The sequence below is a fragment of the Halichoerus grypus genome, chromosome 10 (genome assembly GCF_964656455.1).
Source record: "Halichoerus grypus chromosome 10, mHalGry1.hap1.1, whole genome shotgun sequence".
In the NCBI taxonomy this organism is placed as follows: domain Eukaryota; kingdom Metazoa; phylum Chordata; class Mammalia; order Carnivora; family Phocidae; genus Halichoerus; species Halichoerus grypus.
In genome coordinates, this window is record NC_135721.1 from 34,675,509 (window position 1) to 34,689,604 (window position 14,096).

Consider the following 14,096-nt stretch of genomic DNA (forward strand, 5'->3'; position numbering starts at 1 on the left):
ATTATATTCATCATTTTTATTGGACTACACCATCATAAAGCATACATGATGAACAGGCCTTAAATGACTATATCAACAACACCTAATAGTTATATAGCACTTGACAGCTTGCAAATCACTTTGCATCCATTATCTACATAATCTAGCCACTCTGAAGGAGGTATTACATTTTTTAAAAAATATACAAATGAGGAAACAGATTTAAAAGGATGAAGTGATTTGTCCCAAATCCCAATTATTTTCATTCTTTGTTGGTTCTCTATGATATCCTGTGTTATATATCAAATTAAAATGAACAGACATCTACATACAGGTAATACATTATAGAAAAAAAGCACACCAAAATTCTGAATTCAATTCTCCAGTGGTTTTTACATGCTCTTGGAACAAAGCTATAAATTAAAAAAATTAACACAATAGTTTATATGTTTATATTCTTAATCATATCTATCCTTCCTTCTGAAATTTATAATCTACAATTAAATACTGGCATTTCCTCAACTTAAACACTATAGTTCCTTGAAAGCTAGATGAAGCTTGCAGCCTGGTAGTTCCTACCTACCAACGTGGTAACTTTTATTGAAGAACAAGCGAGCACTCCTCTTGGTACTTAATCCTAACTGGTTGCAAATGACCTATGTATGCCACAAAAATCTGACAACAACTTGACCTGCTATTTTGGTGTCAAATTAAAGGATGTCATGGGGAATATGTAGTAGTGCTTTTCCCTATTTCTCAAAGTACAGCTAAAAACCATGGACATTCTGTATAAAACAATATAAGATTCTGAAAGGTGGAGAGAATGCAGACCAGTTGGGGACCTCAGGACCTGAGGAACACCACAGCACTGAGGTCCTTGGGTTTTCCTTTTGCCTCATCTATCCCAGACTGGATTCTGAAGAAGCTGGCAACTGAGAAATGCCAATGAACACAGACCAAAAAAAAAGCGGGGGGGGGGGGGCAAGAAAAGTCTGTTCTTTCTGGAAAAAGGATGAGGAAAGAAGTGGCCTAGGAAGACAGAAAACTTTTAGACAATAACCATCCTACTCCAGCCAAAGACCCAAGACCAAGTGGGGAGGCTACACTTCTACCCTCACCAGTCTGTAACGAGGCTCCTCAGTGCTCCACCCCCACACCACAATGGTATCAGAGAGGGTCAAGTCAGGACAGAATTTTCCAAACCAACTCTTTCCCCATCCCACCCTGGCAGCATCCACTGAAGACGACGTGGGGAGTAGGCTTCCAATCCTAACCGGAGACAAGACGTCTCTCCCCTTCCTTGCTGGTGTGGTGTCAGTAGAGGTCTGGTAGGGAGTTGTAACCCCCACCCCTACCTGCCGGAGTGAGGCCCCCTATCCAGGTGTCAGCAGAGGCCAATGATGACCCTGCACCTCCAACACCAACCTACAGTAATAAGCAGTATCCCCTCAACCCTTTCTCCACAGAGGCCTGCCCAAACAGAAGCTTTAAATAGGACACAGATCCTCATAATACTCAAAATGCCCAGATTTCAACTGAAAATTGCCAGCACACACAGAAGGAAAATCTCAACTTGAATGAGAAGACAACCCACAGATGCCAATGCCGAAATGACACAGATGTTAGAATTACCTGATAAAAGATTTTAAAACAGCCATCATTAAAATGCCTCAATGAGCAATGACAAACATGCTTGACACAAATTTAAAAAATAGTTTCACTAAAGAAATAGAATACAGAGAATCAAATGGAACTGAAAAATATCACTGAAATAAAATCCAATGATGGAGTCAACATCAGAATGGAAGAAGCAGAGGAAAGAATCAGTGAAGTTGAAGATAAAACAATATAAAATACCCAATCTGAACAGAAAGAAAATTACCATGGATGGAATTGTGTCAACCATCCTCCAAGCACCAATTCATGTTGAAGCCCTAATCAATGTGACTGTATTTAGAGATAGGGTTTGTAGAAGGTAATTAAGGTTAAATGAGGTCATAAGTATGGGGTCTTAAGTTGATAGGATTGGTAGCCTTGTAAGAAGAGAGAATTCTCTCTGCACACGCATGCACTGAGGAAGGATTGTGAGGACACTGCAAGAAGGTGGCCATCTACAAGTAGGAAGAGAACCTTCTTACCAGAAACCCATCAGCAGGACCTTGATCTTGGCCCTCCCAGCCTCTAGAATGGTGAGAAATTAACTTCTGTTGTGTGAGCCCCCCAGTCTATGGTATTTTGTTATGGCACCCCCAAGCAGATTAACAGATTTTGGCACCTAGAAGAGGGATGCTGCTCTAACAAATACCTAAAAATGTGGAAGCACCTTCGGAACTGAGTAATGGGTAGAGGATGGCAGAGTTTTGAGGTGCACACTATAAATATGGATGTTAAAGGCTGCTCTGATGAAATCTCAGACAGAAATGAGGAACACGTTACTGGAACCTGGAAGGAAGGCAATCCTTATTGTAAAGTGGTAAAGAACTTGGCTGAATGGTGTTCTAGTGTTTTGTGAAAGGTAGAACTTGCGAGCAAAGAAACTGTGGACATTCAATACAGATTTCCAAGCAAAGTGTTAAAGGTGCAGCTCGGGCCCTCCTTACTGCTTATAAAAATATGAGAGGTGAGAGATAAATTGGAGAAGACTTGTTAAGCAAAAACAAAAACAACAACAAAAAACCAAACCAAACAAAACCCTAGAACTTGGAGATTTAGAAAATTCTGTCCACCCATGTTGCAAAATATGAGAAAGCTTGTTCTGCCGAGAACACTAAGGGCGTGGCTGAACAACCATTTGAAAAAGAGATCATGGGTGTGACTCATGGGTGTGATTAAGTTCAGGCATCTCCACAGAAGCCAGGGATTATACCAGCAGAAACAAGCCAGCTGGCACCCAAGGGAAGAAAAACTAGACAAATGGAGGAAGACTGTCCAACTTCTTAGATCCTACAGGACTGGACAATAAAGCTACTCAGCCATGAACATGCTTTATGTTTCAAAAAAGAGTGACTCAAGTCAATTTCAGGATCATTGCTGCCTCCTGTTTGAAAGGGTAGGGACATCATCTCAGTTTCAATAGGCCAGCAGAGCCTTGGTGGTGAGACTGCTGTCCCAGTGGGTCCAAAATGTGGGATCACTGCCTCAGTGGATCTGTAAGGTGGGGCATCAAGCCAAACAGCATTTGTTCTCAAGACTGAAGATTTTATGGAATTTGTCCTGCTGGGTTTTAGACTTGCTGGGGACCTCTCCCTCCTTCCTTCTTTCCTCTTTCCTTCTTTCCGAATGAGGATATTTATCAAATGCCTGTCCCACAATTATATTTTGGAAGCATATAACTTAACTGGTTTCAGAGATTCACAGCTGAACAAGAATTTTGCCTCAGGATAAATTATACCTTAAGCTTCACCCATATCTGATTTATGTGATATTTAGGTAAGACTTCAGACTTGATGCTGCAATGAGTTAAGATTTGAGGGGTTGTTGGGATGGAGCAAATGTATTTTGCATGAACATGAATTTGGGGGAGCTAGGGGCAGAATGCTATGGACTGAATTGTGTGCCCCCCAAGTTCATATGTTGAAGTGCTAACTCTCAAAGTGATTGTATTTGGACACAGGGCTTCTCAGAGGTAATTAAGGTTAAATGAGGTCATAAGGCTGGGGTCCTAACCAGATAGGACTGGCAGCTTTATAGGAAATAGAAGAGAGAGCTCTCTTTTCCCATGCAAGCACCAAAAAAAGGCCTCATGAGGATACAGCAAGAAGGTGGCCCTCTGCAATCCAGGAAGAGAGCCCTCACCAGAGGCCAAAGCTGACACCTTGATCTTGGACTTCCCAGCCTCCAAAACTGTGAGAAATTCATTTCTGTTGTTTGAGCCCCCCATTCTACATTATTTTGTTATGGTAGCCGGAGCAGATTGAGATAAAAATATACTGGAAACAAAACAAAACAAAACAAAACAAAACAAAACAAAACAAAACAAAACACAACACAGAACAGAGCCTCAGGAACTTGTGGGACTACAATTAAAGATCTAACATGTGTGTCATCAGGGTCCTGGAAGGAGAAAAGGAGTGAGGGCTGGAAAATGTGTTCAAAGAAATGATGGCTAAAAATTCCCGAACACATAAACCTACAGATTGAAGTTCAGAAAACAGGATAAACTCAAAGAAATCCACATCAAGACATATCAACAAACTTGTGAAAACTAAAAACACAATACTCAAAATATGTGCAACAACCTTCGAAGTTTCAATGAAAAAAAATATATACATATATACAAGGCTGTCATGTGCCTCTACCCAAGAATAAAATGGTGAAAGGTAAGTATTTCAAAGCCTTTTCGAATCTTTCACAATCCAATATCAGTGTCAGCTCAGGTCTACAACTTAATTTGACTATGGTATGAATAAGTCTAAAGTACAAACTACATACGATTGAGGTAAAATCTTTATAAATAAGCACATTCTTGGGTAACTTAGCTTAAAATAGGTACCTTAAGATAGACTGAAAACATCAAAGGTCCCTCCTATACCTTCTCTTTCTAGGCTGTCAGTCTTGACCCCTGGAGTTAATATGATTCTTAGCAGGCTGTGAATCAATAAGCAAGGTCTCCAAGACAAAAAGCGCAGAAGCAGACTGCCAGGCCAATGTTCCTTGGCATCAGGGTGGAAACTTTGCACCTGACCAACTAATGAGTCTGACTAATATTTTCCCTGGTTGGGAGCACTCATTTGAGTAGTTATCTCAATCAACATTTCTTGAGTTCACTCCCCCAGTTCTTTTTCTCGAACCTTCTCATCTATCTCCTAAGTGACCTTATACTTAAGCCTAAGGACAACTTTCCTTCCACCTCTACTCCCAAACCCCGGACAAACTCATTGTGAATTCTCAATCTCTTATCTCTGCCTCTGCAATTTCCCTAAAGAAACCTTCATCTCTTAAAAAAAAAAAAAAAAAAAGAAACCTTCATCTCTTTAAAGCTTCATCTCCTTAGCATTAAGAGACTATCCAGCCCAGACAAGATCTCTTCTTTGCATCATTGCACACCCTATTTCTCCCACAAGGATTTGGAAGCTTACATACACCTTAGGGTGTTGGAAATAATCTTCCTCTTTCCCCAAGGAAACTCAAAGTCCTCTGCTGCACTGAAAAAATGTAAAACCCCTCCTTCACATTCTAAGTAAGCTATGCCTTGTATCAGCAATGACTTCTCAATTAATGTCTTTTGTGTAACACACTCTGAAATTCCTTTGTAGCCCTCACACCACGTTTAGTAATTGTTTGATAAATATGTTCTGAATGTACCACATTTACATAGTCTTTATCCAGTATGAATTCTCTTTTGCTGGCCAAAGGCTGAATGCTCACTAAACGCTTTTCCGTATTCTTTGGTTTTCCCTCCAGCATGGGTTTTCTGATGTTGAGAAAGGGATGAACTCTGGCTGAAAGCTTTTCCACATTCCTTACATCTATAGGGCTTTTCTCCAGTGTGAGTTTTCTGATGCTTTGTAAGAGATGAGCTCTGGCTGAAAGCTTTTCCACAGTCCTTACACTTATAAGGTTTCTCTCCAGTGTGTGTTCTCTGATGACGAATAAGGGCTGAGCGGTCGCTGAAGGCTTTGGCACAATCATTGCATTTATAGGGTTTCTCCCCAGTGTGAGTTCTCTGGTGTTGAGTCAGGGCTGAACAGTAGCCAAAGGCTTTCCCACACTCATTACACTCATAAGGCCTCTCCCCAGTATGAGTTCTCTGGTGCTGAATAAGGCCTGATCGATCACTAAAGGCTTTCCCACATTCATTACACTTATAGGGTTTCTCTCCAGTGTGAATGACCTGATGCTGGGTAAGGAATGTGCTTTGGCTAAAGGCCTTCCCACATTCGTTACACTCATAAGGTTTCTCTCCAGTATGAATTCGCTGATGTTGAGTGAGGTACGAGCTCTGATTAAAGGCCTTCCCACATTCATTGCATTCATAGGGCTTCTCTCCAGTATGGATGATATGATGCCGAATAAGGGCAGAGCGGTGACTGAAGGCTTTCCCACATTCATGACATTCGTAGGGTTTCTCTCCAGTATGAATTCTCTGGTGTAGAGTAAGGTGTATGCTCTGGCTAAAAGCTTTACCACATTCGTTACATTCGTAGGGCTTTTCTCCTGTGTGAATTCTCTGATGCAAGACAAAAGCTGAGTAGTAACTAAAGGCTTTCTCACACTCATTACACTTCCAAGGTTTCTTCTCTGCACAAATTTTCTCGTGCCTCATTAGATCTGAATTTTGTTTTAAGTTCTTTTTAAATGAATCACAGTTATGTAGTCTCTCTCCTTGCTGTTGAGTAAGTAATGATCTTTGACTAAAACTTCTCCCAAATTCATCACACTGGTAACTTCCCTCCCCAGAAGATTTCTTCTGAGTGACAACCTCCTGTATTAAATGTTTCTCATGGTTTTCCTCCTGACTCTCTAAAGAATCCTCACATTCACTGGAACTTTCCTTTGGGAATCTTTCTATTAACACACCAGTGGCTGATTCTTCCTCAGAAATATTCTGCTCTGGAGTAAGCTCCTTGCTTTCTGGTATTGTCTCCCAGTCTGAAAGAAACAAAAATACACATATATCATTTTCTACATGGGAAAGAAAAATAACTGCTGTGGTAGGAAAAGAATGAAAAATAAACAAATGAATAATGCTTACAAGAGAACACAGGAACTTGAAAGCTCTCAAAAATAGCTTTGCAATTCTGAAAGAACTTGAGAAAAGAAAGGTGAGTGGGCAAAGAAATGCAATTGCACAAAAGTGAAAGAGTGAGCAGGCACTCAATACTCTTTTATCTAGGCAGGTAGGAGATGAGTAAGAATAACAGAGAATAAGATTAGGCAGAAGTCATGTGGGTAAATGGCAGATGAGATTTAAAAATGGGTGAGGTGGAGACAGAAAAGACAGTCTTGCAGGGATTGCCCACTTTTACCCCCTCACTGGAGCCTCTGCACCTCATGCCTTGAGAAAGACCATCGTTAGTTGATCTCCTTGCTACCAATCTTTCCCCATCCCAGGATTTCCCAATCACTGCTAACAGACTAACCTTCAAAACCTTAAAAAAAAAACTCTGTTGGTTCCATGGTCTCAAGATGAGACACTGATTCTCTAAGCTAGCATTCAAAGTGGTCCAGATCAGGGTGCTGGGTGGCTCAGTTGGTTAAGTGTGTGCCTTCTGCTCAGGTCATGACCTCAGGGTCCTGGGATCGAGTCTCGCATCAGGCTCCCCGCTCAGTGGGGAGTCTGCTTCTTCCTCTCCCTCTGGCCCTCCCCCTGCTCTTGTGCACTTGCTCTCTCTCTCTCTCTCTCTCAAATAAATAAATAAAACCTTAAAAAAAATTAAAAAAAAAAACAAAGAAACAAAGTGGTCCAGATCAGCAAATTCACATCATCACAAAGCTTAGTGATTAAGAAGCAAATCAAACAACTGGGTGGCTCAGTCAGTAAGCGTCCAACTCTTGATTTCAGCTGTCACGGTTTCAGGGCCGTGAGATTGAGCCCCATGTCAGGCTCTGCACTTAGCATGGAATCTACTTGGGATTCTCTTTCCCTCTCCCTTTGCCCTTCCCATTTGTCCTCTTCTCTCTCAAATAAATAAATATTTTTAAAATAAAATAAAATAATAAATCTTAAAAAAAAAAAAAGAAGCAACTGATCACCTCTGACTGCCCCACACCTAACAAACTTTAAAGAGTTAAATAGAGGGGCGCCTGGGTGGCTCAGTCGTTAAGTGTCTGCCTTTGGCTCAGGTCATGATCCCAGGGTCCTGGGATCAAGCCCCAGATCGGGCTCCCTGCTCCGTGGGAAGCCTGCTTCTCCCTCTTCCACTCCCCCTGCTTGTGTTCCCTCTCTCGCTGTGTCTCTCTCTGTCAAATAAATAAATAAAATCTTGGGAAAAAAAAAGCCCTATAAAGAGTTAAATAGAATGAAGTTTGAAAAAAAAGAGCAGCATGTAGGGAGAAGAAGGGTCAAATCCCTAGATGCTCAGATTGGTTCCCAACCTGTCAGGAAAACTGCCCCAAATCCTAGGTTTCCTCGTAAGAGTTCTGGGAGAAAAGCTAAAAATGTTTAAATATTTCCAGGCTTAAATGGTCTTTAATATCCATTCCAACCATGACTCCATATGAAATAAATCAATACAATACAATGTTCTCAACTACATATAATCAGGGAAGTACCTGGGATTTTAAAGGGCAAATGGGTAGAAACAAGTTAAAGGCAAACGGACTTTCAGCTAAGAGGAATGGAAGAATTAAATCCCGAAATGTCCGTGGAGAACACAGTTAATGGAGGAAAGTAGGAGATTGCCTGTCTGGTGTTAAGGGTTCAAGTTGAAGGATAAAGAAGGTGAAATGGTTAGGCAGGTAGTAACAAAAGCCTTGAAAGCAGGTAGAGGAATACAGAACTGGCAGAGTGGGGAATCCAGCAGTGGTATGCTGCCTCAGTTAGACAAGGGTAAGACTAGGAACGTATAATTAGCAGGTAGTCCATTGTGGTATCCACTTTGATAGAAATGATCAGGTCAAATTCATGATATCTTTCAAAATAATTTACCAGGACTTAATCAATAGTTATTACTTGCTTAGCATTTGGTCAGGTACTATTCTAAGCATTTCTTTTGGATTATTTCATTTGATCTTCACAGCAACCCTATGAGTTAAGTGCTATCATTATCCCCATTTTATAGTTGAGGACTTCGAGTCACAGAGAGGATAATTCACTTGTTAAAGGTCACAGACCTAGTAAGTAGTTAAGACTGGCTTTGAACACATTTAGACTGGTTCCAAAGTCTGCATGCAACCACTATTCTATGCTATCTCTACTTAGATAAAGAGGAAGGCAAGGGGAAACTCAGAGATCAATTTTTAGTCATTGGTCCGAGATAAAAAGCCACACTTTCCTGCAGAGATAAAATAAAAAATAATATGAAAAAGCCTGGTTTCGAGCCTAATACCCAAGCATATTATGAACAAATACTAAAATGCTGACTTAATTTTTACCTTATTTGGGAAAAAGAATAGGTTTGAAAGGGTGGAAAGTATTTATTTTCTAAAAAAAAAAAAATTTAAAAGTATGCATTTATAAAAGATGATCATCCACAGAGCTGGAGTGTGGCATGGGAGAAAGGGACTTCACTTCAACTTTTCCATGGGTCTAGTGAAATCTGGAAAGGCTCCTCCACAAGCACTTCAAAGATGCTTTGACCCATTTGATCCCACTGACCACCTGGGTTTTATGTTATCACTCACCTGGTGCTTTTGATACTTCTTTCTCTAGCTCTTCCCCACGCTCCAGCTGAGAGATGACGTCAGGCTTGGAAATTAGAAGCCCTGTTCATGGGAAAAGAAAAATTCGTTTGGTAACAAGTGTTATTTCCTTGGTCATTAGGGAAGATAGTATAAGAGAAAGAAAGAGGGGCGCCTGGGTGGTTCAGTCGGTTAAGCGTCTGCCTTCGGCTCAGGTCATGATCCTGGGGTCCTGGGATCGAGCCCCGCATCGGGCTCCCTGCTTCTCCCTCTCCCTCTGCCATTCCCCCCGCTTGTGCTGTCTGGCTCTCTGTCAAATAAATAAAATCTTTAAAAAAAGAGAGAGAGGAAGAAAGAGAGAGGTCAGTTCTAGATTTCTCCCTCAACAGTGCTCAGAAGAAGGTAGGAAGATGGATATGGGGTCTACTTGAGCAAAACAACTAAGTCACTTGTTTTTACCTCTCTCTATTAAAACAATAAACATCCATTTCTTTCTTTCTTTTTTTTTTTTAAAGATTTTATTTGTTCATTTGAGACACAGAGATACAGAGAGAGAGAGAGCATGAACAGGGGGAGAGGGAGAGGGAGAAGCAGGCTCCCCGCTGAACCAGGAGCCCGATGTGGGGCTCGATCCCAGAACCCCGGGATCATGACCTGAGCCGAAGGCAGACGCTTAACCATCTGAGCCACCCAGGCGCCCCAAGCACCCATTTCTTAAAAGGTATCTTCACTAGAACTTTGTCTCAACATCCTTGGTCAGGGAGTAGAGAAGAAGGATGCTACCACCTAGGAAAATACAATCCAAAGGTGTCCATCTCTAACTCTGGCAGAGTTACACATATATCCAGAAACAAAAGTAGACATTGCTTGTCTCAGGACTTACACAGCGATTAAGAATCTTTGATTCTCAGAGCTCCTAGGAACTGAGAAAGCAAAGGTACCACACTGGGTAAGTTCAAAGCAGGGGAGGAGGCCATCCTTACCCAGCAAGACCAGATTCCTATGCTTCTCAGGCACATCTCCCTGAGGAGGGTTAAGCTGCCCCCACTGGGTAAGAGCCTCAGCCATATCCCTGATCACCAATGACTCCTGAAAAACCAAACACACCTGTGCTCACCAAGGCATCTTCCAGGAGCCTCTGAGAGGGACTCAAACTGATAGCATAAGAGAAGGAAGACAGGAAGGACAGGAGGGTTAGACAAAAGGCCCTCTAACATCCCTTCCAACAGTAAGATTCTCTGGCTCATCTGCAGCCAGACTCGCTCCTTGCGTCCATACAAGAGAACTGCATGTAACCTGCAAGGAGGAAGGAACCTTCACTGGAAAACCTGAAGGGACCAAGTTATTAGTCTATAGATCGATAAATTAAATTACACAACTACAGAAATCCTTACCATTTAGACACGGGGAAGGGAGAAAATATAATTACGAGTTAACTATTTTCTCTGTGGTATGGTTTTAAACTGTAAGGAGTTTAAGAAACAGGAAATATTTTTCTCTCTAGTTTTCCTTTGAGAGTAAAATCTGTCCAACACATACTAAAGTTAAGATGTTTGCTATACATGTCACAGAATGTAGATTTATTTGTAAAACAGTATCTCAAGCTCAAATTACAAAAGTCCCCCAAGTGTTCCTGCCATGTCTCGTAATGGCCCTGATCAGTGTGACACCCCCATCCCCTGCTCTGTCTACTTCTCCCCTATCACACACTACTCCTCCCACATTCCTTGTGCTCCAGCTGGTGGCTGCCTTTCAGCTGCCTGAGATGTGTGCCACATTCCCTTTTACCCCCTTATACAGGCTGCTTCCTGTTCCTGAATGCTCTCCCCCTGCCGCATCCTTTCAGCTATTTTAATCCTGCTCACACTTCAGATCTCAGTTCAGGTGTTACCTCCTCAGGGAAGGCTTTCCTGGCTCTCTGGGCTGGCACACCATGTTCTTCACCTTCTCTTGTGTGATGCACACACTGAGGGGACTTTGTGAGTAATGTCTGTCTGTCCTATTAGACGGTAAGCTCCACGAGAGCAGAGGCCGGGTCTAATTTGCTCACTGGAGCAACTCTAGTTATCTGGCACAGAGCAGAAACACTGTGTATTTGTCAAAGGCTGAAGGAAGGAAGGAACACTTGAAGAAGAATTACTAGAAACAGTTTAAATGGGGTTCTGTAAAAGTGGGCGTGGGAACAGAGGTGGGGAGGGGAAGAGAAGGATATCAGACATTGCAGGAGTACAAGCCTAACCCTGATCTATCTTTTTGTGACAGGCACAAAGTTCAGATTGTCTCCTAAAATGTAGGGCAAGGGAGCAGAGTGGGTAATGCTCATCTGAATCTGTAGCTGAATCTATTTACTGCTGATAAGACAGATGTCTACTAATTTTTCTAATTCTATATAAAAAATTTCCTGTACAACTTTAATTGTGATACATTAAAACAGACCTGTCCCTGGGATGCTAGCAAATGAAAGTCTTGTCTCTCTTTGAACTACCACTTTTGCCATAGCTCCCTGAACATACATATGAATATACTGGGTAATTTTGCTTGCAGTCAGCATTCTAGTGTTTATGATATAGCCTTCCAAAAATAAATGGTAAAAACAATTCATATAATAAAATAAAGTTAAGATAACTACCTACTTGGAAAATCCCCTGCTCAAAATAATTTATTTATTTATTTATTTCATGGTGAATATTTTATCTTGTTTTCTTTTAACTTAAATTCAATTAACATATGGTGTATTATTAGTTTCAGAGGTAGAGGTCAGTGATTCATCAGTCTTATATAATACCCAGTGCTCATTACATCACCTGCCCTCCTTAATGTCCATCACCCAGTTACCCCATCCCCCCACCCCCCTCCCCTCCAGTAACCCTCAGTTTGTTTCCTATAGTTAAGTGTCTCTTACAGTTTGTCTGCCTCTCTGATTTCGTCTTGTTTTATTTTTCCCTCCCTTCCCCTATGCTCCTCTGTTTTGTTTCTTAAATTCCACATATGTTAACTCTTTAATACTTGAAGTATAAAATCAGTACCCTTTTTATTTAAGTTCATGGTCCCTTAAGACCATGTGCCTCAGGAGTGATCAACACAGCAATGTAATTTATATGGTCTCCTCTCTTTACAAACAGTAACAGACTAACTGGCAGTTCCTTTCAGACTTTAGTTTCCTGAGAAAACCTCAGAAATTGAACTTGTTTAAAGAGCTGCTGCTCAGTGTGCATGTGCTGGGGCTGGAAGACACAGGAAGACCAACTGGAAACTGTCCAGCAGAGGCTACTGACTCTCTCTCCCCTTTCCTCTGAAAGACATCTACAAATTCAGATCAGAACCCCCAGCGTTTCAGACCTAAGCGCTGTGAGGCAGGTCTGAAGTTGTCAAATAGTCCCACTGCCTTTACCACAGAGTTTGCCATTCACCCAGGGTCTGAGGCCAGATCTTACAGAAACATCTTGACTTATTTCCCTTCAATCAGAGAGAGGCATGTTTCGTCTTGCTGGGCCTCTACAAACTTTTATGGGGTTTTATTTACCTTTGGAATAAGACCCCGTGTAGGTTTTCCTGCAGTCTGGCTACAACATACCTAAGCTTCCCTTACCACACTCTAGCTCACCCTACGGCGACACACATACCCCGTGAAGACCTCCAACTCGCTTACAGACTTTCTGCCAAAGCTTTTCTCTCTCTTGGAATAATCCTGTATTCTATTTTCCAACTACCTACTCTCTCTTATTTTCCAAAGTACAGCTTTTATCCCAGTATTTTTTCCCCAAATACTCTAGAGGATGTAAAACCTCTTCTAAGGCCTTTTATGACTTATCTGTACCAGTCATTTCTGCATCTTTATATATATATCTTCTTGCTGATTAACTATTTTCCTTATCTCTGTCTTATTTCCTCAGTAAATTTTGTGAGTCAGGGAAACTGGCTTCTGTTATCTTGCACCTGACCATGAGGCCAATGACAGCACCAAAGACCTAGTAAGAGTGAATTGAGCACTAAGTGGATCGAGAAGTAATGCTGGAGGGAAAGTTCTGCACAAGTGAGGAGCATTTACTGTCAGGTTCATCACTCATCATTTTATCAGGATGAACCCAGTAGTCTAGGAATCATGGCTGAGCAACTCCATAACAATGGAGGAAATCGTATTTCTGTTCTGAAAACAAAAGAGAAAAAAGGAAATTAAACCCACCTGGGATGCAGGGGTCAGCAGCATAGTGGTCATGCCATTTTCTTTTGGGTCTCCAGCACAGGGATGGTCTGAGTCCTCAGAAAGTGACCCTACAAGTGGAGACAGAAGCCATGATGATTACTCTTGCTTTGCAGTAAACCTGAGGATACTGCCACACACAGCTACTTGTCACCTAAGAAAAGTCAACACAGGAAATCAAGGGACAATCCCACAACATCCCTGAATTAATACAAACATGACCATCGTTGCCTCCAACTCCTCCTATCTTTCTCTGCCCTTAAACTCTAGAAGGACTCTGCTATGAAAATCTGGACACATAAATTAAATACATATTTCTAACTCTCATCGCTGAGTGAGAATCAAAGTAATATTCAAAGTTTCTGTGTGTCCATCCGATCCTCATTTAATGATTCATTCCTGTTCTATTCCAGGCTCACAGGATGAAGGAAGACTAGTTAAATTCTTCTTGAACACTGGCTTTTCAGATACAATACTGGCATTCTTAGAAAAGCAACGGGTCTTATGGGGGAAAAAAATCCAGGATTCTGAACAAATCCTGTGACTTCTGGAATACTCACTTTCCCCATCTGCCAAATGGGTATAACAATCTCCTTCCAACCACCTTATGGGGTTCCCGTGAAGACAAAACGAA

The 14,096-nt window shown here is 41.5% G+C and overlaps 2 protein-coding genes across 2 annotated transcripts in view; both read right to left on the minus strand.

Moving 5' to 3' along the window:
- Positions 1-14,096, minus strand: part of ZNF892 (zinc finger protein 892) — a 14,689-nt gene continuing 593 nt past the window's right edge. The window contains exons 2-5 of the mRNA XM_078056274.1: positions 13,445-13,533; positions 10,245-10,347; positions 9,265-9,345; positions 1-6,570 (exon numbers count right to left, since the gene is read on the minus strand). Coding sequence (XP_077912400.1) covers positions 5,300-6,570; positions 9,265-9,345; positions 10,245-10,347; positions 13,445-13,533 — 1,544 coding nt within the window. The 3' untranslated portion in view covers positions 1-5,299. The remainder of the gene's footprint in view (positions 6,571-9,264; positions 9,346-10,244; positions 10,348-13,444; positions 13,534-14,096) is intronic.
- Positions 9,300-14,096, minus strand: part of LOC118524610 (uncharacterized) — a 21,740-nt gene continuing 16,943 nt past the window's right edge. The window contains exons 8-9 of the transcript XR_013441680.1: positions 13,445-13,533; positions 9,300-9,345 (exon numbers count right to left, since the gene is read on the minus strand). The gene's annotated coding sequence lies outside the window, so the exon portion shown is untranslated. The remainder of the gene's footprint in view (positions 9,346-13,444; positions 13,534-14,096) is intronic.